At 45.6% G+C, this 26920-nt stretch overlaps 1 protein-coding gene across 1 annotated transcript in view; it reads left to right on the top strand.

Annotated features, from left to right (window-relative positions):
- Window positions 1–26920, top strand: part of LOC114695348 (deleted in malignant brain tumors 1 protein-like) — a 113725-nt gene that overhangs the window by 59354 nt on the left and 27451 nt on the right. Inside the window, exons 26-43 of the mRNA XM_037209865.1 lie at window positions 3566–3783; window positions 4826–5137; window positions 5874–5906; window positions 6418–6441; window positions 8054–8207; window positions 10130–10347; window positions 10968–11279; window positions 12524–12562; window positions 13410–13721; window positions 14268–14291; window positions 14967–15011; window positions 16418–16732; window positions 17792–17836; window positions 18375–18689; window positions 20516–20545; window positions 23714–23755; window positions 25451–25489; window positions 26778–26816. Coding sequence (XP_037065760.1) covers window positions 3566–3783; window positions 4826–5137; window positions 5874–5906; window positions 6418–6441; window positions 8054–8207; window positions 10130–10347; window positions 10968–11279; window positions 12524–12562; window positions 13410–13721; window positions 14268–14291; window positions 14967–15011; window positions 16418–16732; window positions 17792–17836; window positions 18375–18689; window positions 20516–20545; window positions 23714–23755; window positions 25451–25489; window positions 26778–26816 — 2516 coding nt within the window. The remainder of the gene's footprint in view (window positions 1–3565; window positions 3784–4825; window positions 5138–5873; window positions 5907–6417; window positions 6442–8053; window positions 8208–10129; window positions 10348–10967; window positions 11280–12523; window positions 12563–13409; window positions 13722–14267; window positions 14292–14966; window positions 15012–16417; window positions 16733–17791; window positions 17837–18374; window positions 18690–20515; window positions 20546–23713; window positions 23756–25450; window positions 25490–26777; window positions 26817–26920) is intronic.

Here is a 26920-nt window from a genome sequence, read left to right as displayed (position 1 = left end):
TTTATATAAAATATAATAGAATTTGGATATAACCCTTGTACATTTTCCTGTGTACTTTAAATCATCTCGTTTTATTAGGATACCCAAGAAATGCAATGTAAACGTGGAACAAATCATTGTTATACTGTATTGTTTCTGGAACAGTGACAAGAAATAGCCAGCACATGTTCAGCACCAAGGTTTCTGTCAAATATTTTTGAGTCACCCTTAGTTGACTCTTTAGATGCAGAGGGCCAACTGCATACACATGCATCTATTCATATAGGCAATTATTTTTTTTTGTCTTTAAGAATTTTTTTATTCATTTTACATACCAACCATAGATCCCCTGCTCATCCCTCCTCCCACTTCCCCCAGTCTTTCCCCTCACCCTGACCCACCCCCCATTCCTTCTCTAAAAGGATAAGGACTCCCATGAGGAGTCAGCAAAGCCTGGTACATTCAATTGAGGCAGGACCAAGCCCCTCCCTTCTAGAATATAGGTAACTTCTTAATGAAAACAAAAAAAGCAAAAACCATCCTTTCTAGATACTATGAAACCATGTTTTCATCTTTCTATGCTGTCTCATCAGGGTCATTCTCTCTTCCTGACTTTGTCTCTCAGTGTGTCCCAGACCTCTGCATTTCCTTCTACCTGCGTTCATTAGCCACAGCAGTCAACCATCAGAGCGCTACCTTTATGGGTGTAAGAAGTGTGGGCAGTGACGTGGAACACGCCACTCTCTCACTATTCCAAGCAGTTGTAATGCCCCAAATCTCCTGTAATCTAAGTAATTTTTGCAACATAAATTCCTCCTATAGTTTTAAAGCACACTGATTATGAAATAGTTTAATGTATTGCCCAGAACAGGGAGAAAGTTGATGATTTGGGGGTTTGATGGTTTTAAATCTAAATATATTGTTGTTTACATCTTGTTTCTTGGGCTATACAATTTTTTTTTTTTATTTACAAAGGGCTTCTTAACTAAAGGTGATTATACCTGCCTACAAGATATTTTCCCGAGGTCTGGGGTCTTTTTTTGAGTGTCATAATTGAGGGAGGAAGCACTGCCATCTAGTGGATGGAGGTCAAGGCTACTGAATATCCTATGATGATCTAGACAACTCCCTCCACCCCTCCCAAGAAAAGAGTTTTCCAATACCATCCTGAGCACAGTTGTGAGACTAATACCAAGAAGCCCCGACTTACGTTGAGGTTTATTTGTTTTTCTTTTGCAATGCCTACGGAACTTCGCTTCACATTTAAGTGGTAAAATTACATCCATATGTGGCGGCCGGAGAGATAGCTCAGTCAGTGAAGTGCTTGCCTGCCAAGCAAGAGGATCTGAGTTCGACCCTCAGAAACCCCCTAAGAATGCTAAGTGTGGCAATACATACTTATAACCCCATTGCTGGGGAGGTGGAGACAGGCTGATTCCCAGTGGCTAGCAAGCCATCTGTCCTCAAGCTCCAGACTAACAAGAGACCCTCTCTCAAAAGAGATCGATGGTATTTCTGAGTTATACTATATTTAAGTTTTGCCATTTCATTCTCACCAAGTGTTCCTGCTTTCTGAAGTAATAACTTTTCAGATTGATAAAAACGGGTAAACTGGGCCGCAGTGATATTTTTAGTTGATTTGGCCAACAAGGATTCAGGTAACTAACGAGAACTGATTCCGGAGCTGGACTAAGGAACTGCAGAGGAAAGCCTTCCTCGGCACACAGAGGTGAACAAAGAGAATGCACTTGGCTGCAGCTGTAGAATTGTCTCATTGGTCCATCCCTCTGGGAAGGCCCTAGCTATATAACTATGTTGACTATTTCAGGTCAAGCTTAGATTGGCTTTCTTTAATAAAGAAAAAGGCATTTATTTCTCATTTTTAAGCCACTGGGTTTGAACCCAAGACTCCATACTTGCCATGCAAATGCTATACCACTCAGTCCCAATACAATTATTTACAAGACATAGCTCAAGTTCAGCTAGTTATGTGGCAAGTCAAAGCCAAGGTCCCTCAGGGGCTTTCTTGGCTCCTCTGCACAGGAACCGCTCTGGGCGCAGCTTCCATTTGAATTCAATACCTGTGACTGTCACCCTGTTGTACCTTACAGAGAAATTGTGTCGCTGCCTTTTTCCCCTTTAAAAATGGTTCTTTTAGCTGGGCAGTGGTGGTGCACGCCTTTAATCCCAGCACTCAGGAGGCAGAGCCAGGCGGATCTCTGTGAGTTCGAGGGCAGCCTGGTCTACATAGTGAGATCCAGGAAAGGCACAAAGCTACACAGAGAAACCCTGTCTTGAAAAACCATAAATAAATAAATAAATAAATAAATAAATAAATAAATAAATGAATGAATGAAGGAAGGAAGGAAGGAAGGAAGGAAGAAAGAAAGAAAGAAAGAAAGAAAGAAAGAAAGAAAGAAAGAAAGAAAGAAAGAAAAATGGTTCTTTTATAGCTGGACATGGTGCCTTTAATCCCAGCATTTAGCAGACAGTGATAGGAAGATCTCTACATCCAGGGAAGCCTGGTGCCCACACTGAATTCCAAGACAGCTATATAGAGAGACCCTGTCTCAAAAACAAAACAAAACAAAACGTGTTAGTTTTAGGTGTTTGGTTTTTACTCACTGGGATAGATGTATAATGGCAGACATTAAAATCTAGTACTAAGTTTGTGTTTAAAGTGTGTCCGTTGGGTGTGTGGAGATATATATGTATATATATATATATATACACACACACACACAAGTGCGTTTGCAATGAGAATTTACAACAGTCAGAGACGGCTACTTGCTATAGTTCAGAAATTATACATATCATGTTACATGCTATGTAATATTTATTATGTTAGATAAGCACCAGAGAGCTTTCCATATGTACTGATTGTTCCCACTCTGTGTGGGCTCCTGTCTAGGACTGGGCTTAGAGGGCTGAACAAAATAGATAAGACCTCTGCTGCTGTGAGTTTACATCTAGATGGAAAGACAAACAGTTCTGAAGCAAACCATGAAGTTTTCGGTGGAAATTTTCAGGAAGTGATAAGTTACTATGTGCTATGACGTCAAAGCAATCAATACCTGTAAAACTAGGCTAGGGTCAAGGCAGAAGAAGGCAGCATGTGGGATGCTTGCCACCCACTGTCCAGGTTAACTCTCTCATAGTCCAGGTTCATGGAAATGCAGGCAGTTTGGGACGTTGGTGAGATGAGTCCTCCCGCTAGGCCTCTTTATGGTGGTGTTATCTCCCCCAGTCAGGGTCTTCCTGAGTGTTTTACTCTGTGAGTCTCTGATGGACACTGACTACCACCCAAAGCAGGGCTTGAATCATAGGGTCAAAGAAATATTTAGGACAAAGGGGAAGAGGCTCAGAGAGGCTGGAAACTAGGCTTCCAGATGGAGGCCACCAAAATAGACCGGATGAGCCAGGATAGTTGGGGGAGTGGGGGGTGGGAGGGGTGGGGGTGGGGTCCCCGTATGTGGGTAGGGGTAAACTCAAGGGCTCTTGGAGGAGGAGTGATGAGTGGAGGTGGGAAGGAGGAGTTGGCAGAGCTGACTGACTCGGGGGACTAATGCTGCCTTTACCCCCTCAGGCTAGAAGACATCTACGGGTGCCCTTATGACTTTGTTGAAGTATTTGATGGAAAGCAAGTTGCCTCGCTGTCCATGGGCAAAGTCTGTGCTGGGGCAGAACTCACATTCCTCTCCTCTTCAAACTCCATGACAGTGGTGTTCAAAAGTGACGCCATGATCACCAACACAGGGTTCTATGCTCTGTACAACACTGTTCACCAGGATGAAAGGCAGAATGGTGGGTATCCTGACATGCACCTTGCAGGAAGTACATCTGGCTGTGCCTTGTCCCATTTAGAGACAAGGTGCACTTAAAATCTGACCTGAATTTTACCACACCTGATGTGTCCACCTCTGCAACTGAGTGGCATACACTTGGTATGACTGCAGTCATAGCCCTTATCTCTGCTCTGCCACCCATAGTCACTGGCTTCTACTAAAGCATCTAGAAACATACGGCTGAGACCTCCTGTCTTATATTATCTGTGTGTGCCAATAAAGAATCCCACTGAGAGCCTCCCTTCCCAAAGGAAGGGATAAAGTAGTATGAAAGATTATTCTGGAACTATCACGAAGTATAATTGTCCATCTACTTTCTTCTGACTGGATGATCAGAAGAAAGGTGGTCAACACACACCATCCAGAACACTTGTGGACCTCTCAGGTCCCACAGCAGGGAGCAGGAATATTCCAGAGCTCTCTGTGTTTTATGTAAGGTATCCTCCAACTGGGATACTTTTGGGAGCTTATGAGACTCTAAAATACTGGGCTGGGAGATGGCTCAGTGGGTAAAGATCCTGAGTTCAGATCCCTAGAACCCATAAAGCTGGGTGCAGTAGCACATATCTGTAATCCCTGTAAAATGGGAGGCAGAGATAGCCAAATTCTCAGAAGCTCACAAGCCTGCTAGACTGGTGTGAATGGGATGTAGATAGGTGAAGAAGAGGCCTGTCTCAAATCAGGCAAGGCCCAACAACCAAAGGTGACTGTCCTCTGACATCCACACATATGTCTACACTCACACAAGCAAACACAGATAGAGATAGAGATAGAGATAGAGATAGAGATAGAGATAGAGAGAGAGAGAGAGGGGGGGGAGGTTAAAAAAATCAGCAGGCATCAATTGCTCTTCAGCAGCCACAAAGCAAGACTATTTTAGGGAATCAGGTCACAGGGCCACTCCTAAGGTCCAACACGGAGACCATTTTTCCACCTGCAGATGACCCTAGACTATGAGGACAAGGTCACATCTCAGAAGCACCTATTTTTTCCACTCCTAGGTATAGCCTTGAGACTGGTGAATGGCAGCCACAGGTGTGAGGGCCGAGTCGAGATCTCTTACAATGGTACCTGGGGCACAGTGTGTGACGACAGCTGGGACCTGACGGATGCCAGGGTGGTGTGCCAGCAGCTGGGCTGTGGTAAGGCCTTGTCAGCCCCAGCTGAGAGCTACTTTGATAGAGGCGTGGGCCATATCTTGCTGGACGATGTGCAGTGCATGGGGGATGAGGCCAAGGTGTGGCAATGCACACACCACGGATGGTTCTCCCACAACTGTGGCCACCATGAGGATGCCAGCGTGGTCTGCTCAGGTGAGTGGCATGGCGTGCACCACACCTCAGAGACAGAGCCTCGCCAACCCCCAGCCATTGGGAAGGGAGATGTCAATACCAGCAGGCAATCGATCAGCAATGAGCGCTGGGATTTGAGCCAATTTTTAAGTCAATTTATTTAAGAAATAGTTTTTGATCTTAGATTTTGGCACCTGTAAAGTGCTCAAAATAGCAGTTATATAAATGGTCAGTATTAGCAGATGTATACCTGGCCTGGCATGCCTGGGTGCTGGTAATAACCCAGTACCCACCAAATGTTCTGTGAATGCCGAACTGTCCTACAACCAGAGCATCTGAATTTTCAGTTCATATCCACAGCTTCCAGGAAAGCAGAGACCATAGTATCTGTACTCAACTGATCAGGCCCTCAAAGGCATATCCAATACCACATGCAGGGCCATGTTCTCTAAGCATTGCCTGGCGGAGGTCCTAGGTTAAAGACCGAGCTCATCTCTGTTACAGAGGCTCTGTTGGCCCAGTGACTGGCCAAAATCAAGCAAACACCATGCTGTACTTGAATCACAAGGGTATAGATAGTGTGCTCCCTCACTCTGGCTCACTGATTCCCTCACTGGCCTGGATGAGTTCTACTTCTACTTTTCCAATGGCCCAAACAGAGCATGTCTGATTCTAAACCAAGAGCCTGATATTTATAGGGAGTAGTGTGACCACCTGATTTAATCTGTCTCTCACCCTCACATTTGACTTTCAATAGGTGCTGACGACACACCAAGCCCAGGACCAGCAGGTACTGTCTGTCAACACTCAGTTGTCAGGGCCCTCATGGGTGAGCATCCCAGCTACCATTTGAGTTCTGGGGCTGGAGAGGGCGGCCCGATTAGATACTCTGATTTCTGATGAACAAAGGCACTAACGCCTATTATAGTTGGCAAGATGGTGGGGCTGGACTGCTGCAGAGAGTGAGAAGATAAGGGAGAGTAAGGGAAGGGTTCAGATCCACCAAAGAGGAAATCTCCTGGCTACTGGTTCAGTAGAGAGGGGAGCAACTGCTGGCAGTGATGATCATGTCATGAGGTTCTAGATGGAGCAAGGAACCAGAAATTCCAGGTTGTCTGCAGTGGCCCCCTCCATATTCTTGAGGTACAAATGTGCAAGATCCTGAGAGTCAGAGCCTTCGCTGTCCATTGAGTGCAGGGGAATGATTGATTCTGAAGGTCAATAGTCTTCAGTATTTTAAGAAAAAATGAAATATAGATGCAAATTCTTGATCATGACTTTTTTTCTGTGTATTTTCATAGACTCCACTGGTGACATCATGACAGGTACTACAGCTCCTCTTGTATGTGCTTCTCTTTCCACTTTAACTCACCCTGTATCTGGCTGATACCCTTTCTTCTTCTGGTAGGTGAGAAGCTGCTGCATAGGAGTTTATAGCTATCTCACACCAAGTCCAGGAGTCTGGGACTAACTGGATAATGAATTTTGGTTTGGGTTTCAGCTCCAACTTGTATATAATTATTAAAAGATAAGCTTTGGTGCCTTCGAACTTTAAAGAATATTGAGCAGATAGCCATTTTGAATTGAGCAGCTGCAAGCTGGGGTCATTTGGGGCTCCACCAGGAGGATAGGCTTTGATAGGGCAAAGTTGGAGGCAAGGCCAATGTTTGCTTGGTGAAAGTGTGCCAATGTCTTCCTTTGGGTCATTAGAGTGGGAAGTTCCTAGTTAGAGGTGAGTTGGCAGTACAATCTGTACTGAGTTGAGTTTGCTTTACTTATGTAGGAACTAAGATCGTGAATCAGTTTAACAACCTCCCAATTATTTCTTTTAATAAAGTCAATTGAAAAGCCCCAACCTTCCTAACATTGCCACCTTTTAATACAGTTCCTCATGTTGTGGTGACCCCAAACCACAAAATTATTTTGTTGCTACCTCAAAACTGTAATTTTGCTATTGTTATGAATCATAAATATCTTATATGCAGGATATCTGATATGTGAGCCCTGTGAGGGTCGCAACCCATAGATTGAGAATCACTGATCTGTTCTATGGCACAGCATATTGAGTTTGCACATGTAAACCTACCCGGGCACCTGGGTTCAAAAGGCCCATTCAGTTCTAGCTGCTATCATTTCCCCGTCACAAAGGGAATGATCTTCATCTGTCAAGAGGCTGATGCTGAGGCTGGGGCTGTAGCTCAGTAGTTAGAGTGCTTGTCTAGCACACAGGAAGCCCTGGGCTCAGTCCTTAGCATTGCATGAAACAAGTCATGATGGTACGTGCCTATGATTCCAGCATTCAGGAGGTGAAGGCTGGATGATCTCAGGAGTTCAAGGTCACCCCCCAGCTATATGGTCAGCCTCAGCCACTCGAGCCCTGTCTCAAAACAAGATTTTTTTTTTTTTCCTGGCTGGTGGCATGGCTCATCAGTTAAGACAGTACTTGCTGTTCTTGCAAAGGACCTCAGTTCTATTCTCAACACCCACATCAGGCAGCTTACAACTTCTTGTAAGCCCAGTTCCAAGGGATCCAGTGCCATCTTCTGTCCTTCATAGACACATTCGCGTGTGTGCGCGCACACACACACACACACACACACACACACACACACACACACACACACTGATAAAAGAGCATCAAAACAAAAAAGGAAAGGCAGCTCTAGCACAAGCTTTCATTACTTCTCTTTGTTGTTATAGTTGTCTTTCTTCAGAATCTACAGTTCATACTCGCTTCATATTTGAGATCCTGTCTCAGACTTCCCAGTGCTGGGATTATAGACGTGCACCCCATACACTCAGCTTGTTTTCTTTACTTCTGCTTTCAGTGTATCTCCTCTTAACATTGCTAAAAAGAAGACAAAACAAAAAGCATCAGAGGTTGGTGTCTCCTCATGGGATTTCCTCACTTTTTTTTTTTTTTTTTTTTTTTTTCAGATGAAAGTTTCCGATGTGGTGGTTTGCTCACAAATAGTTCAGGCTCCTTCTCCAGTCCTTGGTATCCTAAAAAATATCCCACCAATGTGGTATGTGCCTGGGATATACGAGTGGATACTAGTGCTCACATCAGACTTACCTTTGAAGTGGTCAAGTGAGTAAATATTTTCTGCTTTTACAGTTATCATTACTTGGCTCTGCACACATCAGTTTGACTACCTCTTTGCCAGACATAGCAGTGCCGTAGCATACACGAATTCATAACAGATGAAACCCCACGCACAAGACCTGCATAGCATCAAGCCAGCCAAAATCTCAGCATATACCAGGGGGTGCTCAGGAAGTCCCACCCCTGTCTGAGAAGCTGTTGGCAATTGATGGCCACTGGAAGGGTGAGAGCCACGTTTCTTCAGGGATGCAGGCCCTGAGAGGCTGCCCAGGCTCCTGTAGAAGGCCCCATATCCATGCACATACAGAAAGCACTAAATGGATTCAGTGAGTAGCAAATTTAAAATAAAAATGGATGTGGTAGCATATGCCTTTTCCCCCAGCATTCAAGAGGCAAAGGCAGGCAGATCTCTGGGAGTTCAAGGGCAGCCAGGGCTACACTGTGAGACCTGTCTCAAAATAAACAAATAGGTAAAAATAACTAAAATTTAAAAGAGAGAGAGAGAGAGAATGTAAAGTTGGGAGGAAAAGTGGGCAGGAATTGGAAAGGAAGGAATTGGGGAGGTCTGAATGCGCATCGTATATGCATGTATAAATATTACATAAAAATATTAGCCGGGCGGTGGTGGCACATGCCTTTAATCCCACCACTCGGGAGGCAGGGGCAGGTGGATCTCTGTGAGTTTGAGGCCAGCCTGGTCTCCAAAGAGAGTTCCAGGAAACCAATACATACATACATACATATATATATATATATATATATATATATATATATATTAAAGGCTAAACTTCTCCCAAATGGGCTGTACCTTGAAGTGCCTTGTAATATTGATCAAAAGTGTAAGTACACAAACCCCAGAACTTTAAGTCCTGTGAGAAAACGGAGAGTGTGCAGCTTGCACACAATGACAGTGACTGGGATTAATCGACTTGCCCATCTGCAGGAGATCCACTAAACAGATGTTTGGTATAGCCACATGTTACTGTCACAGAATAAGTGACTATTGCTACAGAATGAGATTGAAGAAAACAGTGGACAACTGTTTTCAAATCTGCCACCTTTTCAAATCTATTTCAAATCTGCCACCCTTCGTGTGCAAGCTACCTGTGGAAGGAAAAAGAACTGCTTCTGGGAAGCAGCATCAAGTGGGGATCAGTGGGCATGGGAGATTTTCCTTCTCACCAAAGGCCATCATTATCACTTAAATTATGTTCCACGAGCTTATAGCACACATTGAAAAGATATTATTGAATTAAAAATTTTTTTTTGGGGGGGGGAGTTTTTGAGACAGAGTTTCTTTGTGTAGTTTTGGTGCCTGTCCTGGATCTCGCTCTGTAGACCAGGCTAGCCTGGAACTCACAGAGATCCACCTGGCTCTGCCTCCTGAGTGCTGGGTTTAAAAACATGTGCCACTGCCTCCCAGCTGAATTAAAACTTTTGACAAATTAAAAGACAATGAATTTAAAGGTATTTTTGTAGACTTTTTGTCTCAAATTGCTTTGTTTTGGAATTTCTTATATCTGATTGGTGTTTTGCTTATATACTTTGAGTTCCATTTTGTGGGCGTTTTGTGTGTGTGTGTGTTTCTTGTTTGTTGTTTGCTTGTTTGTCTTTTAAAGAGAGAAAGAAGGGGCATGGAGTTGGCTGAGTGGGGAGTAGCTATGAGGGGGAAATGTGAGCAGAACATATTGTGTAAAAATACTTTCTTTCAATACAAAACTAAAAAAAAAATATTTAGAAACAGAAAGGTACCTTTGGCCACATCAGCAGAAGCTTTTCTTCCAACCTGTGGGAAGAGGTATGGGTTTGCAGTAGCTTTGCCTGACCCTTGCTGCTACCATCTGGGAAGTCACTTCTGGAGAAAAGGGCCACAGAAAGGAGCTTGACTGACGCCATCTCATCCACAGGATGGAAAACTTCTATGGCTGCCCTTATGACTTCATTGAGATTTTTGATGGCCCACAAAGTGAATCATTTTCACTGGGGAGATTCTGTTCAGAAACAATCCCAGTATTTACGTCTTCTTCAAGCCACATGAGTGTGGTGTTCCACAGCGACGACATTGTCACCAACATTGGATTCTATGCATCTTATGAGTCGCTGTTGCAAGATGAGAAAGACAGAGGTAGGTCCTTCCATCGTTTCAGCTGCTGGTCCTGCTTGGTGGTGGCACTGAACTCAGATGGACCTTCAGTCACCTGGGTGCTAGGGATTTGTGAGTGGTTCCCTGGCTTCTTGTCAGTTGCAGCTCCTGAGCTGTAGGTTGGAGAGACTTCTTGCTCTGCACATTGCTCTGGACTTAGGTGCACACATCTTCATGGTTAGAGGTCCATGAACCGTTCAGAGAAAGGGGACTCAGCCAGCCCCATGTTAGAACCTGTTTTATTCAAAACTATGTTGATAATGAGTTCGAAAACGGTAGAGCGACAGTGTTTACATGCTCAATATTGTCACTTTATAAAAGGCTATTGAGAGTCTTCTTTGGGTTCTGTGGAATATAAAATTAACCCTGGGTGTGTGTGTGTGGGGGGGGGGTGTTGAAAAAACATCCCTTGGGTCAAATATCACATTTGTATCAAACCCAAGGTCCTCAGCAGCCAGCTTTAACCCATAAGGTGCCCTCCCCAGTGTGAGGACTGAGCCCTCAAAGCTAGCCAAGGCAGAGAGCATGTCCTCCTTACCTTCGAGTGCTCATCAACCAAGGGGGAGCTTCAGGGTGGTGACCCTGCGTGTCTGCTTTTCCAGATGTGGCACTCAGACTGGCCAATGGCAGCCACCCATGTGAAGGCCGCGTGGAGCTCTATTACAACAGCAGCTGGGGCACTGTGTGTGACGACAGCTGGGACTTGAGAGATGCCCAGGTGGTGTGCCGGCAGCTGGGCTGTGGTGGAGCTGTGGCAGCCGCTGGCCGAGCCCATTTTGAGCGAGGCCTAGGCCCCATTGTCCTGGATGATGTGGAGTGCATGGGAACGGAAGCCAGACTGTGGCAGTGTCTGCACGGTGGCTGGTTTGCCCACAACTGTGGCCACCATGAGGATGCTGGTGTCATCTGCTCAGGTGGGCTGGGTTCTGAGCCAGATGGGTTAGTGACTTTCCAGTTCTGGGAGCCTCCAGCCCCACCGCACAAAAAGCAGGAAGGGAATTTAGGACAGTCCCCAGGCCACTGTGCCAGCACACCCACCTGCTACTCAAGGTGTGATTTTCATAACCATTTCCTTTAATCTGACTCTTTGTTTATGTGAGTTCCTTTTCCAAGGAAACTTGAAACTTTAGATTTCATCAGCTTAAACAGAGAGCCTGGGCCACATGCTGTGACTAGACCACAATCCAATACAAGCACTGTTTCTTTTTTTTTTTAATTTTATTTTATTTTATTTTATAATACCATTCAGTTCTACATAACAGCCACAGATTCCCTTGTTCTCCCCCTTCTTGTCCCCCTCCCCTTCCCTCCAGCCCACCCCCCATTCCCACCTCCTCCAGGGCAAAGCCTCCCCTGAGGACTGAGATCAACCTGGTAGACTCAGTCCAGGCAGGTCCAGTCCCCTCCTCCCAGATTGAGCCAAGCATCCCTGCATAAGTCCCAGGTTTCAAACAGTCAACTCATGCACTGAGCACAGGACTCGCTACCACTACCACTGCCTAGTTGCCTCCCAAACAGATCAAGCCAATCAACTGTCTCACCTATTCAGAGGGCCTGATCCAGTTGGGGGCCCCTCAGTGGTAGAGCGCTTGCCTAGCAAGCACAAGGCCCTGGGTTCGGTCCTCAGCTCTGCTTACTGCTTTCTCCTCAGCGGGACTAAGAACAAAGAAGCCAAAAGCATTAACTTTTACAATTGCTCCTGGCTCTTTGGGGCCCAATAGTTACCACATTTCAAACTTGGTTAACTGCTCTTCCGGGCAGGTCTTTAAGAGCAAAGTTCAACATGCAGAAAAGAATTGGGAGAAAGACCCCAAGCCTTCAGAGGAAGCTTCAGCTTGAGTTATTCTGGTGCCAGAAGTCTTCAAAGGATGCTTCATTGTTTTTAAACTGTATTTTTTTTTAAAAAAAATCTATTAACCCCCAGGCTCTGATTTTCTTGGGCTTCTAAAGTAGTTTGTATTCGCTGTGTACATGTTGTTTGAGGGATGGAAGGATTACTCCTTACAGAGAAATGTACTGGAAGGGATGTGACTCGAAGCTATCCGTAGATAGTCTTGAAGGTGGAGAGCCCCCTGGAAATTGACGAAGAGTTGAAGATGCCTGACACTTACCAAAGATGCGGTATAATTTTCTTCTTTTGCTTTCTATCCATCTTTAGCATCGTTGGTAAAGCAGCCAGGGATGTCGGCATCAACAGGTAACCTTTTCTCCACTCCTCGGTCACCTTTCCTTTGTAGTGTTTGAGCCCAGAATCCAGCATTGCTGGAGGAGAAGCATCCCTGCTGAACACACGGTCTAGGCCCACCCTCCTCCCTAGCTCAGGCTGGCCCTGTTGATGGCTGCTACTGGAAGGAGACTCAGAATGCCTGGCCCATCTAGAAAATCTGGGACTAGAAAATCCTGCAAGAAGCAAGGATAATTTGCAGAGGGTTGGTGTGGAAGCTGGATCCTGTTAAGACCCAGGGTGCCTTGCTGTCCTTACCCAACTCTACCTAGGAACTGACCTAGGCTGTCTTCTGACCTTTTATTCTCTTCTGACACAACAGCCTTTGACTATGGGCATCGGCAGGCAATGACTGCCCTTCTCATTCCCTGGAACACCTTGACACATGGGACACTCTTGATCCTGGTGTTTGCTGCTATCACCCCTTAATCAGTGTACACATGCACAGACATACATGCACACACACACACACACACACACACACACACACACACACACACACACACACTAGTTAGCACAGCTCTTGACAAATAAAAAAATGAAACAAACTTTGTGAGCACCAGAAACTAAGACTTGCAACTTGCAGTAAGAGGACCCCAGGGCAAGTTCCTGGTCCAGCTGGCCAAGGAGCAATCATTTCTTTACCAAACATGATCTTGAAAACACATGGAATGGTACCAAGGACAAGAATTGAAATGAAAAGGAAGTGTGGGTCCGCCATCCTTGACAGTCAATGCGTGACTCCCAGGAAATAGCTGCTATTTCTGGCAGTCTTTAAGAGTGAGCCCTCAAGGGGATTGTTCTTGGCTTACCCACCAAGGTCTGGACCTGCGGCTGGTGAATGGGACAAGCAGGTGTGAGGGCCGAGTTGAGGTGTACCATGCCAACACCTGGGGGACCGTGTGCGACGACAACTGGTCCATAGAGGATGCCCACGTGGTCTGCAGACAGCTTGGCTGTGGTCCAGCTTTGTCTGCCCTGCCAGGCACCAGTTTTAGCCCTGGGTCAGGCAGCATCCTCCTTGATGATGTCAACTGCACAGGAAAGGAGTCTTCCCTGGCACAGTGCCCTCACAGCGACTGGCTCACCCACAACTGTGGGCACCAGGAAGATGCTGGTGTCATCTGTGCAGGTGAGAGAAGGCCCATCCTAGACCAGCTCTAGAACTCCCCAAGCCAAGCCTGAATGCTGGCACACCTCGAGTCTGCCTTCATGGGCAGGGTGGTGGGTTTTTTTGTTGTTGTTGTTTTGTTTTTGTTTTTGTTTTTGCCAACACTGAAAACTATGCTTGGAATACTTGGGGTGGCTGTTTTCAAAGTGAGGGTCTGAAGAGATTAATCAGCCCTACAATAAAGAAAATAATAGTGCTAGCCTCATAGCATTGGTAGGCATTGACAAGACAACCATACAATGCTTAGCCAAGCATCTAAGAAACCATAAATTACACAAAATTGCTAGCTGTTGTAATTTTTGTTACTAAGATTAATTCTATCAGAATCATGTGACTGGGTTTTTAGGCAAGTGAAAGCCCACAGCAGAGGAGGGCAGCCTTGGATGCTTAAGAAGAATTGCTCCCGCCAGCTTCCTTCAGTTGCAATTAAACAAAGGCCATGGCCTTCAGGACTTCACCACTATGGTTTCTAATGTCAACCATCTCATGTTTCCTTTCTCTCTATAGATTCTGCAGCTGCCGGACATCCAGGTATCTCTGAAATCACGAATACCGTATTTCCTGCCCAATGACTAAAGTTTACCAAAAGGGTTACCATACTGGGTCTACTCTTCTGAGTTTTCATTTTTTTTTTTTTCGATGATTCCCTGAGATCTAGATTGCTGTCCCCCGGGCTCTGGGGGCTTGCCATGCACCCAGAGAAAAGGCATCTCACATGGACGGATGTTAACATATAGGTGTGCCATCCCTTCTGCGCATGAATGCCACCTTTCAGCAGGAAACCATAATACGAGTTTTTGACCCAAAATAGATGTTCATGCAACAGAGGCCTTGGGAGGCCAAGGAGGGCAGGTGGTCCTAGAGGCAGATGAACCCGGGGGGCAGGGGCTCCTTTTTGATCTGCAGCCTACACTCGTGACCTGGGATGAGGCTGGTGACCTGACAGTGAGATCCTGCTATGAGGCCACAGCTTCACAATCCCAACATGAACTTCATGCCTCGTTCTTATGTAGGATAATACACACACATGCATGAGCCGTTGTCACATTTTAAATGGAAACTATCTGATCAGCTACTCAGCAGGGTGCTTAAAGGCAAACTCACTTCTATGATTTAGATGGCATGTAAGGGTATGAGCTGACCTTTTATTTGCTTCGGATGTATTTATGATAACTTCCTCCCCCTTCCCCCTTCTTACCTGTACAGCAACTTCAGCTCCTGAGGGACATCCACATGGTTTCCATCCAATAGGTACGTCCTCACTCTTACAGTGTGTGACTCTTTGCTGAGGCTGTTTGTGACTAACAGAAATGAAGCCCAGGAGGCCGGGAAGACAGCTCAGTAGGTAAAATGCTAGCCATGAGAGCAGAAGGACCTGGTTCAGTCTCCAGGACCCAGGCACGGCGGCACATGCTTGTAATCCCAGTTTGGGACACGTGGAGACAGACAGCTCTCTGGGGATTGCCGGCCAGCCAGTCAAGCCAAATCAAGCAGTTCCAGGTAAAAATAAGAGAGCCAATATTCTCAAAACACAAGGTAGAAGGCACCCTGAAGAATAAACCTTGGGTGAAATCTGATCTAACTATACAGGCAAGTACAAAACACATGTGCAAACACACACACACACACACACACACACACACACACACACACACACACACACAGAGAGAACATTATTTCCATGGCCTATGGATCTGGTGCTACATAACAAAGAAGCTCATTAGAGCTTGTCACATGCAGCTTCTCCTATTATGGAGGTCTTTTCAAAGAGAGAGCCAATGTACCCACCCATCTCAACTGCAGAATCTGATGTTCAAAGGCCAGGCTCCACACTGTGCCCTAGTCAACCCTTGAAAACAGCCCACCCCAGTTCTGTGGGTTCAGACTCTGGGAATCGACTTCATCTATCTTAGTTCAGAGGGTCTTCTTCCTGGGAATTCTCCACCTTGCCTCAGGGACGCTGTATCTCTGATAGATACTTTACATTTTCTGGATTCAAGTGATGAACAACTAACTTTATTTTGTAAATTGCATCCTATCTGAGGGAACCAGGTTAGAAATACAGCCTGAACTCTCAGACTGCAGCTGTGTTTTTTTTTTTCCAGTTTTTAGAAAAGTGGCTTTATGAAAAAGAACCCTAAAAACAATTAGCCCTGTGCATGGGGCCAAAGACCTGGAGACTTAGGCTGCTACGGAGACTAAGGCAGGAGGATTGTGTGTTCCAGGGCTGCCTAGGAGTGTGGTCTAGCCAGCTTAGGAAAATTAGTGAGACTCTTATCTCAAAAGAAAGGATAAAAAGAGGACTAGGGAAAAAGCTCCATGGAAGCATGGTTTTTTTTTTTTTGTTTTTTTTTGTTTTTTTGTTTTTTTTAAGGTACGTATTCCTCAATGCTAGCCTGTGGCCTCCATTTCCATAACAAAACTGCCCAGGATGACAACCCAGCATAGATAGAAACACATTAAATTTCCAGTACAGAAAGTGGTCGTATGTGTTCCTTTGTGTATATAGGTCTCCCACGTCAGCACAGCCCTTCATAGTCAGGTGCTTGTTACCCCAACAGCAGGTTGCACCCCAGGCTAGGATTCGCTAGCTTGATGCACTGTTTCTCTCTGAGCTCTGAAGGACCCTCAACTGACTTGTCCCTTGGCTCCTGCAGATCTGCAGCTGGTGAGACTGGTCAACGGGAAAAGCCAGTGTGAGGGCCGCGTGGAAGTCTACTTCAATGGGACCTGGGGGTCTGTGTGTGATGATCTTTGGAGCATACAGGCCGCCCAAGTGGTATGTCAACAACTGGGCTGTGGGGTGGCCCTGGCGGCCCCCAGGAGCAGTCTGTTTGGCGATGGCTCTGGCCCCATCTTCCTAGACGATGTGAAGTGCTTAGGCACAGAGACCAACCTAGGGCACTGCCGCCACCTCGGCCTGTCTGTGCACAACTGTGATCACCATGAGGATGCAGGAGCCATCTGTTCAGGTACCCAGTCTCTGTTGGGACTTCACTTTCCTACCAAGCAGCAAACCAGGTACAACCACACAGAAGGGCTCAGGGTTCCTGCTGGGGCGAACTTATCCTGGCATTAGCACCAAGAGTCTCATGCCTCTCAAGCATCCTTGAACTCCAACAGCTAACAACATTGGTCACCCTAGTGTCAGGAAATGAAGATCCACTGTCCATTGTCACAGCCTGTGTTCCAGGCTTTACATGCAGAAGCAATAATATACCCGGAAGGCAGAGTGATGCCCTGCTGTAGGGCGGTTTTTAACTCCTGGGAACGGTCCTTCTATGTGCATCAAACTCCCAAGTCCTCATGATGAAATTTCAGGCAGCCTGATTATACTGATGCTCTCCTCATTGCTGATTGCTGGTGTTGGGACTTTCTTGCCACAAGGGACAAGTTTAGGTTACCACTCAAAAGAGAACTTGACCAAAAATTCTATAACCTTGTTTTGTTATTAATTGTCCTACTGTCAGGCCTCACTAATGCCCAGGACTACTCATTCTCTACCCTCTAGAGGACCAGGCAGAGGTGAGGTGGGGAAATGGTATGAAGATCAAGGTGAGGAGAGGCTGTCTCCTCCACTCTATCAGTTCACTGGTTGTCTTGTTTTGTTTCTATCTGAAGAGTTAGTTTCCTGGGACCAGGGAATAAAAAACTCTCATTTCCTGTTTTGTGGTCACAAATCCCCAAAATGCCACCTGCCTGTAAGGTCAAATGATGTTTTCAGTGAGGATTAGCAAGTCAGGTGACGGGAAGGTGGTTCAGAGACATTGTTTGCCTGGGCTGGCTCTTTAACATATGGCCAAACCGTGTGTGTGTGTGTGTGTGTGTGTGTGTGTGTGTGTGTGTGTGTGTGTGTGTGTATGTGTGTGTGTGTGTGTGTGTGTGTGTATGTGTGTGTGTGTGTGTGTGTGTGTGTGTGTGTGTGTGTGTCATCACATGGACATGAGGAGGATTCCTGCCCACTGGGCCTGTGGTGTTTTATCAGATGAACCCCCTCCACTGACGTGAATGCTTCTCGTTGTCTCTTTCAGCGGTTAGCGTTGCCTCAGCTTTGGCAGAAGCGGCTCCCTCAGTTGGTAATACTCTCGTCGCTTCTCTCGCTACTTCCTAATTATTGGATCTTTCTAGGGACTTCCCCAAGGTTATAGCCTGCACTACCACTGGCTAGCTAGAGCTCTGCTTCCCCGGGATTGCAAAGGAGTAAGCTGAACCAGGGGAGGCTATTCATACAGACTGTCTGCATGCCTTCCCTCTGCTTCTTAGAGGACTTTAACTTTGAAATTGCACCCAGGGACAAGAAAAGGGGGGAGGGGTGGAACGAGTTTGACATATTTAACACCAATGCCTATGGATTTGGTGGTTTGGATCCAAGGATATGATTATCATTGCAATAACTTTAACATATTTTTAGTCTGAAGATAAGAAATCAGAATTAGCCAGGGAAAGCAAGTCACTGCATTTAGAATCATTAATTCAGGGTAGTCGTGTGAGGCCTGGAGGCAGGAGGCCAGAGTTCCTACAGTTCTGAGGTTTAGAGGGATTGTATCCAGAACTAAAGAAAAGCCCTCCATGATACCCACGCCACTCCAGGACTAACCTCTGAGTCTTCCCCAGGGCAGCTCACGATCAGGTTGGTGGATGGAAAGAACCGGTGTGAAGGGAGAGTGGAAGTCCACCACAATGGCACATGGGGCACTGTTTGCGATGACCTTTGGGGAATCGAGGATGCCCATGTGGTATGCCGGCAGCTGGACTGTGGGGAGGGTGTCAGCGCCCTTGGGAGTAGCCACTTTGGAGAGGGCGTGGGGAGCATCTTCCTGGACGACGTGCAGTGCCAGGGCAGTGAGACCTCGCTAGGCCAGTGCCACCACCAAGGCTTATCTGTCCACAACTGTGGCCACCATGAAGACGCCAGTGTCATCTGCTCAGGTACCTGCTGCTGGCTTTGTCAATGATTCTCGGTGAGGGTCCTGGAAATTAACATGGGGATATTTGGATCCCGTTGGGGTCTACTAATCATGCCCAAGGCCCTGTCTCAATGTTCTGAGGCTTTCTGGGGAAGTAGTACATAATGTGCAGCCCCACTGTCTGCCCTGCGCTTGCTTCTGGGAGCCCCCCATCACTCCTGGCCTCCCTCCCTGTGCCCTGCTTGACTCAATACCCATGAGCTCCCCTTAGAGCCTGCGGACTGGACTGTCTTTAAGGGCTCTCCAGGTGCTCTGTCCACTAACCACTGCAGTAATGGCGTTTTCCTTAGGTTGTCTGCTCTGAGCTCTGGAGCTGACTTCTAGTGTTGGTCTTAAGAATTCTATGAACACAATCCAGTTTCTCTTGCCTAAACTGTTTCTTTTTGGCCTCTCACTTGGGATGGTTTCCTGCTGTCTGTCTTTCTGTGTCTTTCTTTCTTCCTTTCTTCCTTCTCCTTTCTTCTTCCTTCCTTCCTTTCTTCCTTCCTTCCTTTCTTTCTTCCTGTCTGTCCGTCTGACTTTGTTTAATTCAGCAAGGTTTATGCATTATGTTTTCTTTTGCTCCACCCCAACAGACAGTAAAATAGAGAAGAAAATAACCATGGCCAAGCATCTCTTAAATAGGGCAGAGACTAGGATAAGAGAATTGAAGCCATTCATCTGTTTACTTAATATATATTTCTTTTTAAACTTTATTTATTCTTTGGCAATTTCAATCAGTGTATCTTGATCAATCCCCAATTTCCTCTTCCTACTTTCCCTGGATACCTGGATCCCACCCAACATGTCCCCTCCCTCCTTTCATGTCCTGTTCTTTCTGCTTTCTTTTTCTGTAACCTACTAAATCCGGTTAATCTGTCTCATGGTGCATTGACTGATGTTGCTGGCTTCACCTTGTGCAGATATTCATAACTGCAGTGAGTCATAGGGGCAACAGCCATATCATGCCCAGAAGACACGGCACCCCCTCCATCCTCCAGCCCTTACATCCTTTCTGCCCACCACTTCCTCATCGTTACCTGAGCCTTGAGGGGGTTGGTATAGATGTCTAGTTTAGAGCTGAGCACTTAATAACCACTTATCCTTAGCACCCGGACCAGTTAAGAGTCTCTGTGTTGACTGCTTGTTTAATGTGTATTCCTTGAGCACTCTCTGCAAACCAGGCAGAGCTTTCTAGGTGCTGATGATGCAGTTACTGAACAAAAGAGCATTCGTAAGGAGGGCTGCAATCACTTAGGCGGTTAACTATGATAGAATCTGAACAAATTTGAATGAAGAACAAATCTAGGGTGATAACATGATTTATTATTGTAAGGAATTTTTTTTCATCCAGTGTTCAGACAACTCAGCATTGTGTTACAACCCTAGTTTGGTGTAAATGAGAAGTCAGCATTATCAGTCTAAGGATTGAATGAGGAAGGCGCCTAGTAATTTGCCACCCTGAAAAACACATCCTCTTCATTGCACCAGAGAAGTAGCCTTTCTGACCTTACCTAGAGGAACAAACTGTCCGTAGCCAGTGAACATTTCTAGCTTCCTGTCTTCATACAGCCCGTTTTTATTTCAGTCTCAGCAAAAAAAAAAACAAAAAAACAACAACAACAAACAAACAAACAAACAAACCAACCACACAGTAAAGAACAAAAAATGAAAACAAAACAACAAACTTTGTCTTTTGGTTTAGTTCCACATTCCAGAAGCCATCTGTATGGGATTTTAATGTATCTCATGTACCAGCTTTTTTAATAAAAATGACCTCCTAAGTTTTTGTCTGCTTTGCCATTTCAGCATCAGCCACAGAAATGACAACGTCACCCGGTAATATTTCTCTCTTTACTGTTTTCTCTAATGTGTAGATTGCCTTACCTGTGATTAAGCTTCCAGTTTGTATATCATATGAAATGACTCGCTGTGGCTGGGATGCACTCACTTGGCGAGGTGCTTGCCTGACAAGTACAAAGTCCTGGATTTGACCCTAGCATAGTGAGGGGCTTGGAATCACACACACCTGTAAGCCCAACACCTGGGAGGTAGAGGCAGGAGCATCAGAAGTTCCTCAGCTACAACTGAATTTGAGGACAATTTGAGCTACAGGAGACACTGTCTCTTAGAGGGTTATATGTGAAAGAGAAATCGTGCCCTACATTTGTGTCAAAGTGACTTAGGGTGTTCCTTCATTTGTTGACTGAAGGAGTAAACTGGGGTGCTTTCCTCAATTACAATACAGTATGTATACTTTGTTCCCTTCCCCATGTGTGTGTGAACATGCACGTGTGTGTGGGGGGGGGGAGTGCATATGTGTACCTGTGCACGTGGAGTCCAGAGGTGGACATTAGTGTCTTCTTCAATCACTATCTTTTGTTTTTGAGGCAAGGTCTCTCACTGAACCAAACTGGCTGGCCAGTGAGCTCCAGAAACCTGCCTGCCTCAGCCTCCCCAGAACCAGCTCTTAGATTTGTGCTGGAATCCAAACCTAGGTCCTCATGCCTACATGGCGAACACTTACCAACTGAGCCATCTCTCCAGCCTGCTCCCTTCATTTTTGACACGATGTCTGGTGTCTGAGATAAAGCTACCATGGTGTGGCTTCACTCATGTTCTCATCAGGGTTGATACATAGGGTCTCCAACTAGCTTTTATTCTTTAATAACCATCATAAGACTTAGACATCTCAGACAAAACTCTGATCTACATTTTCATAAAACAATGCAGAGACACATGCTTCAAGTGTGTCTCACAGGACCAGACACCAATTCAGTGATGTGGAAACGAGAAGGAAGGAATACCATGGCTGGATGTGTTGGAGAAATACCAAATCCCTCTTTTAAATACAATCTACTAATATATTCAGTTTTCTCAAAGGCTGTATCGTAACAGAGCTTTAAATTTTTTGGTTGAACCCAATTTTGCTCAGATTTCTTTGACTGAAAAGGAAAACTCTTGGGTAATCATTCTGTACCCTGGGATGCAGGGCCAGAGAACCCAGTGTCATGCTCTGGGTCCAGCATTAACCACTGGGTGATGGTCTGTAGGACCCCTTACTGCTCAGAGTTGCTACCCCTTCATCTGTAGAACATGAGGATAGAGTCACCTCAGAGCTGTGTCCTGGGGACTTAGTGGTCTATGTTGTTCAGTGATGGGAGCTCCTCATGGACGTGTATGCTGCTGTCTGCTGAGTCTATGGGTTCCCGGATGTAAGCCCCTCTCTCCTTATACCCTGTTGTAAATTTCCTTCTACATAACACTCTGGAGCTCATTCTAGAGCTCATGTTGATGAGCATACACTTAAATAGGTTGGAGAAATACCACCTGAGTTCCCTCTGAACTGTAAACTCTTAGGAATATGGCCTGTCATCCGTATTTCCAAAATCACAAAGGCATCTTCCAGGCTTGGTAAAAATTAACCTTGAAAGAAAAATCACACAATGAAACCAGTTCTTTCTTTGTGTTGGACCTGTGAGATGTGTCCAAGGGTTCCAGGCCAGGACAAATTAGGGGTGGTGCCATTGCGGCTCAGTACTTTACAAGGGCTGAAAGAAACTTCAGAGACCAAAGACCAGAAGCCCCAAGTGGGGAACACATGAGCCCACTGCCCACTTAAGAGTTGAAATTCAGGTCACCCAGCTTTGCATATGAGTGTTGAAGTTATCTTTAGCTCCACATTTTTTTTCCTTTTCAAATTTGTGTATAGTTCTCATTGTATATCTTCATTGTACATGATTATGTGTTACATAAAGACATTTCCACACACATATATGTGATGTGTAAATGCATCCCCTCTCCTGCTGTCCAGTCTCCCTTTTCTTACTCCCTTCTTTTATTCCCATCAGCCCTTTTCATCCCCTGGACAGCTTTGTTTCTGCCTTCATACCATTCAAACACACATGACGTTATGCATTTATATAAAAATCCACAAACCATAAACGAAGGAAAACATGATCTTGTCTGTCTTCTTGAGATGGGATCTTCCCACTTGCACCCATTTTCCTGCATATGAAGCCACTTCATTCTTTATTAGCTCCACTTTTTAAAAACAGAGGCTTTTATATCAAAATCCACACATCTATCTGTCTTCTCCTCCATGCTAGGGGTCAAATACAAGTATATACAAATACAGGGTCTCGTAGAAGTTATTTGCCCCCAAGCTACACCTCTAGACCAAGATTTCTAGCTTGGGCCAAAGGAAAAAAACCTCAAAGTGCCCAATGGTAATGTGAATTTCATTGGGACAGCAATTGGCTGAGGCTGAGCAGAGAGGACTGTCCTGCATATGAGCACAGGCTTTCCCATTTGCTCCTGATCCTACCATGTGTGTCCAGGTCTGCAGTCACCTCCTTTTCCATGTCTCCCAGAGTCTGATGTGCACAAAACTTGCTGGGGATTCTGTTAAAATGCTGATTTGCATCCAAGAGTCTACATTCCTTTTTCTTCTTTTTGTTTTATGTGCATGAATGTTTCACCTGCATCCATGCATATGCACCATGTGTGTGCCTGGTGCTAGCAGAAATCACAAGAGAACATAAGATTTCCCAGACACGGAGTTACAGATGTTTGTGAGCCACCATTTAGGTGCTGGGAACCAAACCCAGGTCATCTCCAAGTTCAGTAAGTGCTCTTAACAACTGAACCACCTCTTCAGCCCCAGGAATCTGTATTTCTAAAAGCAGGTCACAGACACGGCTGATTCGCAGGGTAGACCTTCCCATGCAGGGGCTGAAGTTTGGAGATTCAGGACTCATCCAGGGTCACATACTCTGTTACACAGACACTAGGAGCCAGTCTCTTGGCTCCAGCCACGTGTACCACCTTGCTACCGTTCATTTCCTTTAACTTTATGAAGCAGAGACTAGGGGAATCTCATAGGAGCAAAGTAGAACTGAATATGTTAGGACACATTTGTGTATGGAGTCATTCACTTTTACAAGCAGAATTGATTGACAAGGATGACATTTAATTACAATTTTCTTACCCTGCTTGTTTCAACAGTTTCTACCTCAAGCCCAGCTGCAACTTCTGTCCTTGCAACTGGTAAGCTTTCTGCCCATTTTCCTACTCACTTTCTATCGGTGATAATATGATGTTGAAATTCTACCAAGCTAGTACAGTTTGACCCCTGGTTCTCCAAGAGTCACTTGGCTGAATGAATATCTCAAGAAAAGACAAGATCCCAGAAGTATACCAAGAGAGCCTCTCTACAGCCAAGTCAAGACCAAATTCAAGTCCAGTGCTTGCATACATTCTGGGCATTCCACAAAGCCTCTCTCCTGGCCTGCCAGTGTGTTGTTGTTTTTTGAATACCCTTAGCACTTGGCTTTCTGGCTGAGTTACTGACTATACAATAGGAAAAAAATAGGTTGGAGGTGGGGGTATAAGGACTGGGAGGCCTAGTCCCATGATTGGCAATGGCAGGGATGCTAGTAGATGCTACAATAGTCATATGGAGCAAAACTGCCCATTTACCCCAACGTCCTTTGAGATACCTCTGTACTGTATCCTAATACAAACAGTAATTTTCTTCCCAATGGGTCTGGATCATGCAAGTAGCAGGTTTCATCTCAGGAAAGATTTAATTCATAGTATCACAGGGTGTGTGCTTTGAATCTGGATGTTGGAACCCTTACTCAGAAAGATGTGGAATAACCACCCCTCTTAGTGGTTTTCCCAATAACAAAGGCAGACTGCAGTAAAGGTGGGATTGAGTGTAACCAGAAAATGAATGAAAACTTTGGATCAGTTGACTAACATTCGCACTTGTGTTTTGTATCAGACCTCGCTCCCACTCCAGAATTAACTCCTTCCCGTGATAGTGGCCTCTGCCCACCACAGTGCACAGGTCGCACAGCAGGTGTTTGTCATGACCCGGGGCTGAAATGAACAGAAGGCCTGAGAGTGGTTGTCTTTGAGCACACTGCCTCATCGAACCAGACCCAGCACTGGGGACAGAGTGAAGGGGGGGTTCGTAGAGAGAGGGGAGCTCCTTGGCCAGGTCAGAGCTTCTGACAACACACACACCGTACACACACAGCCACCCATACCACACAATGCACACTATACACACACAACCACACACCACACACACACCACACAACACACACATAGACACACACTATACACACACAACCACACCACACATACCACACCACACACACATCACACACACCACACAACACACACATCACACACACACACCACACACACATCACACACACACACCACACAACACACACATTACACACACCCAATGACATACACATAGACACACACACTATACACACACAACCACACCACACAACCACACCACACAACCACACCACACACACACACCACACACACATCACACACCACACACACATCACACACACACCACACACCACACACACATTACACACACAACCACACCACACTATGCACATACACCATGACACACACACACACACACACACACACACACACACACACATCGCCCTCGTAGCAATTGCCCTCACTGTAATTTTACAACTCCTTATGAAATGTTTGATCTTGTCTATCTTCCCACGAGACGGGCCTCTTTCTGAGGACTGAGTCATAATGCAGCTTTGTTGACTTTCTCTCCAGCCCTAGCCCAGTGCTGGCACAGAGGAGCAGGCAATCAAGAAAAGTTAATTAAACAAATGAAAGCCAGATGTCAGTGTTCCATTTTTTGGTACTTACAGTATTTGATCATTTACCTTTTCTTATTTGCAGGCTCTTCGGCAACTACTCCATTTATAATCCCTCCAACTGGTAATTTGAATGTTCTTTTTGGTTCCGGGATAGTTGCTTAGATAAACATCTATTTCCATCACTGAGTCTCTTTGATATCCACCCAGTGCCAGCGGGGCATCCCGGCTCTGTTGTGCTGTGTAATCTAGTGAGATGGGTTGCTCATTTGTTGTGTAGTATTTAGAAAGAGAACCTGCCGGGCGGTGGCACACGCTTTTAATCCCAGCACTTGGGAGGCAGAGCCAGTCGGATCTCTGTGAGTTCGAGGACAGCCTGGTCTAAAGAGCAAGATCCAGGACAGGCACCAAAACTACACAGAGAAACCCTGTCTCGAAAAAACAAGGGGGGGGGGGAACCTGTCCAATGATCATACGAGAATAACAAAGATCAATGAAAGGGCATTCATTTCATATGTGTATGTATGCAAGCATATGTCTAAGTGTGTGTTCATGTGTACGGCACACATGTGCACATGTGTATAGACCACAGAACAATCTCGGATGTCTTCCTCAGAAATGTCAACCACTTCCTTACAAACAGAGTCTCTCCTTGGCTTGAACTTTACCAATCAGACTACCCTGGCTGGCCAGAGAGCCCTGGAGATCCTCCTGTCTTCGCCTCCCAGGGCTGGGCTTAGAAGTGCATGCCAGCATGCCTGGCACTTTATGTGGGTTCTAGGAATAATCAAATCCCGGTTCTTATGCTTACAAGGCAACTTCTTTGCCGACTTGTGGGAGTCCAGCTCCTATTTTTTTTGAAGGGTTCTTAGATGGAGGAGAGAGGAATAAGGAAATATCAGCTAGAGAGACCTAGATAGTGAGGAGAAAGACAGAAACACAGGATAGCTTTGGGAGGGCCTGGATCAATACCCAACAGTGTTTTTCATTTATTCAAAAGAGGTTTTTATAATATGCCAAGGGGCAAAAGATCTCCCCCTTGCTAGATCAAAGCACATCACACAGCCAAATGTAGACTCTTCCAATCACCTGGTAACCACGCCCATGGCCAAATCATCTCCTTATGCAGCCCTGCTGGGTAAAGCCAGCTCAGATTCTTTGACCCTGAGTAAGTTCTCACTAGACAGCCTCTGGGGGCTCCCACGCCCACTGAGTTGTTTCTCCAGCCCAAACACTCAGGCTACAGTCTCCTGGTCCCTAGGTTTACATACAGACATGTCTTTAATCTCAGCAGAAGAGGGGGCCTCCTCTGGTAATGTTTTCTGATTGTCATAGGGTTTTTTTCCTATAAAACATTTCCCCCTGCCTTTGAAGCAAATGAACCAAGCATGTCTCTTCCTCTTTGTCTGCAGACATATCGTCAACCTCAACAGAATCCAGCCCTCTGAGAGGTACAGTCCCCCAATGGTATTGTTTCTCACTTGTCATGTTGTATTTAGAAGATGGCCACAAAGTAAAGACCCATGACAAGACAGAGCCAGCGCTGTCCTGCCCA

The sequence above is a fragment of the Peromyscus leucopus genome, chromosome 1 (assembly GCF_004664715.2).
Source record: "Peromyscus leucopus breed LL Stock chromosome 1, UCI_PerLeu_2.1, whole genome shotgun sequence".
Classification (NCBI taxonomy): domain Eukaryota; kingdom Metazoa; phylum Chordata; class Mammalia; order Rodentia; family Cricetidae; genus Peromyscus; species Peromyscus leucopus.
Note: the sequence above shows the minus strand (reverse complement) of the source record. Positions and strands in the feature narration are given on the sequence as shown.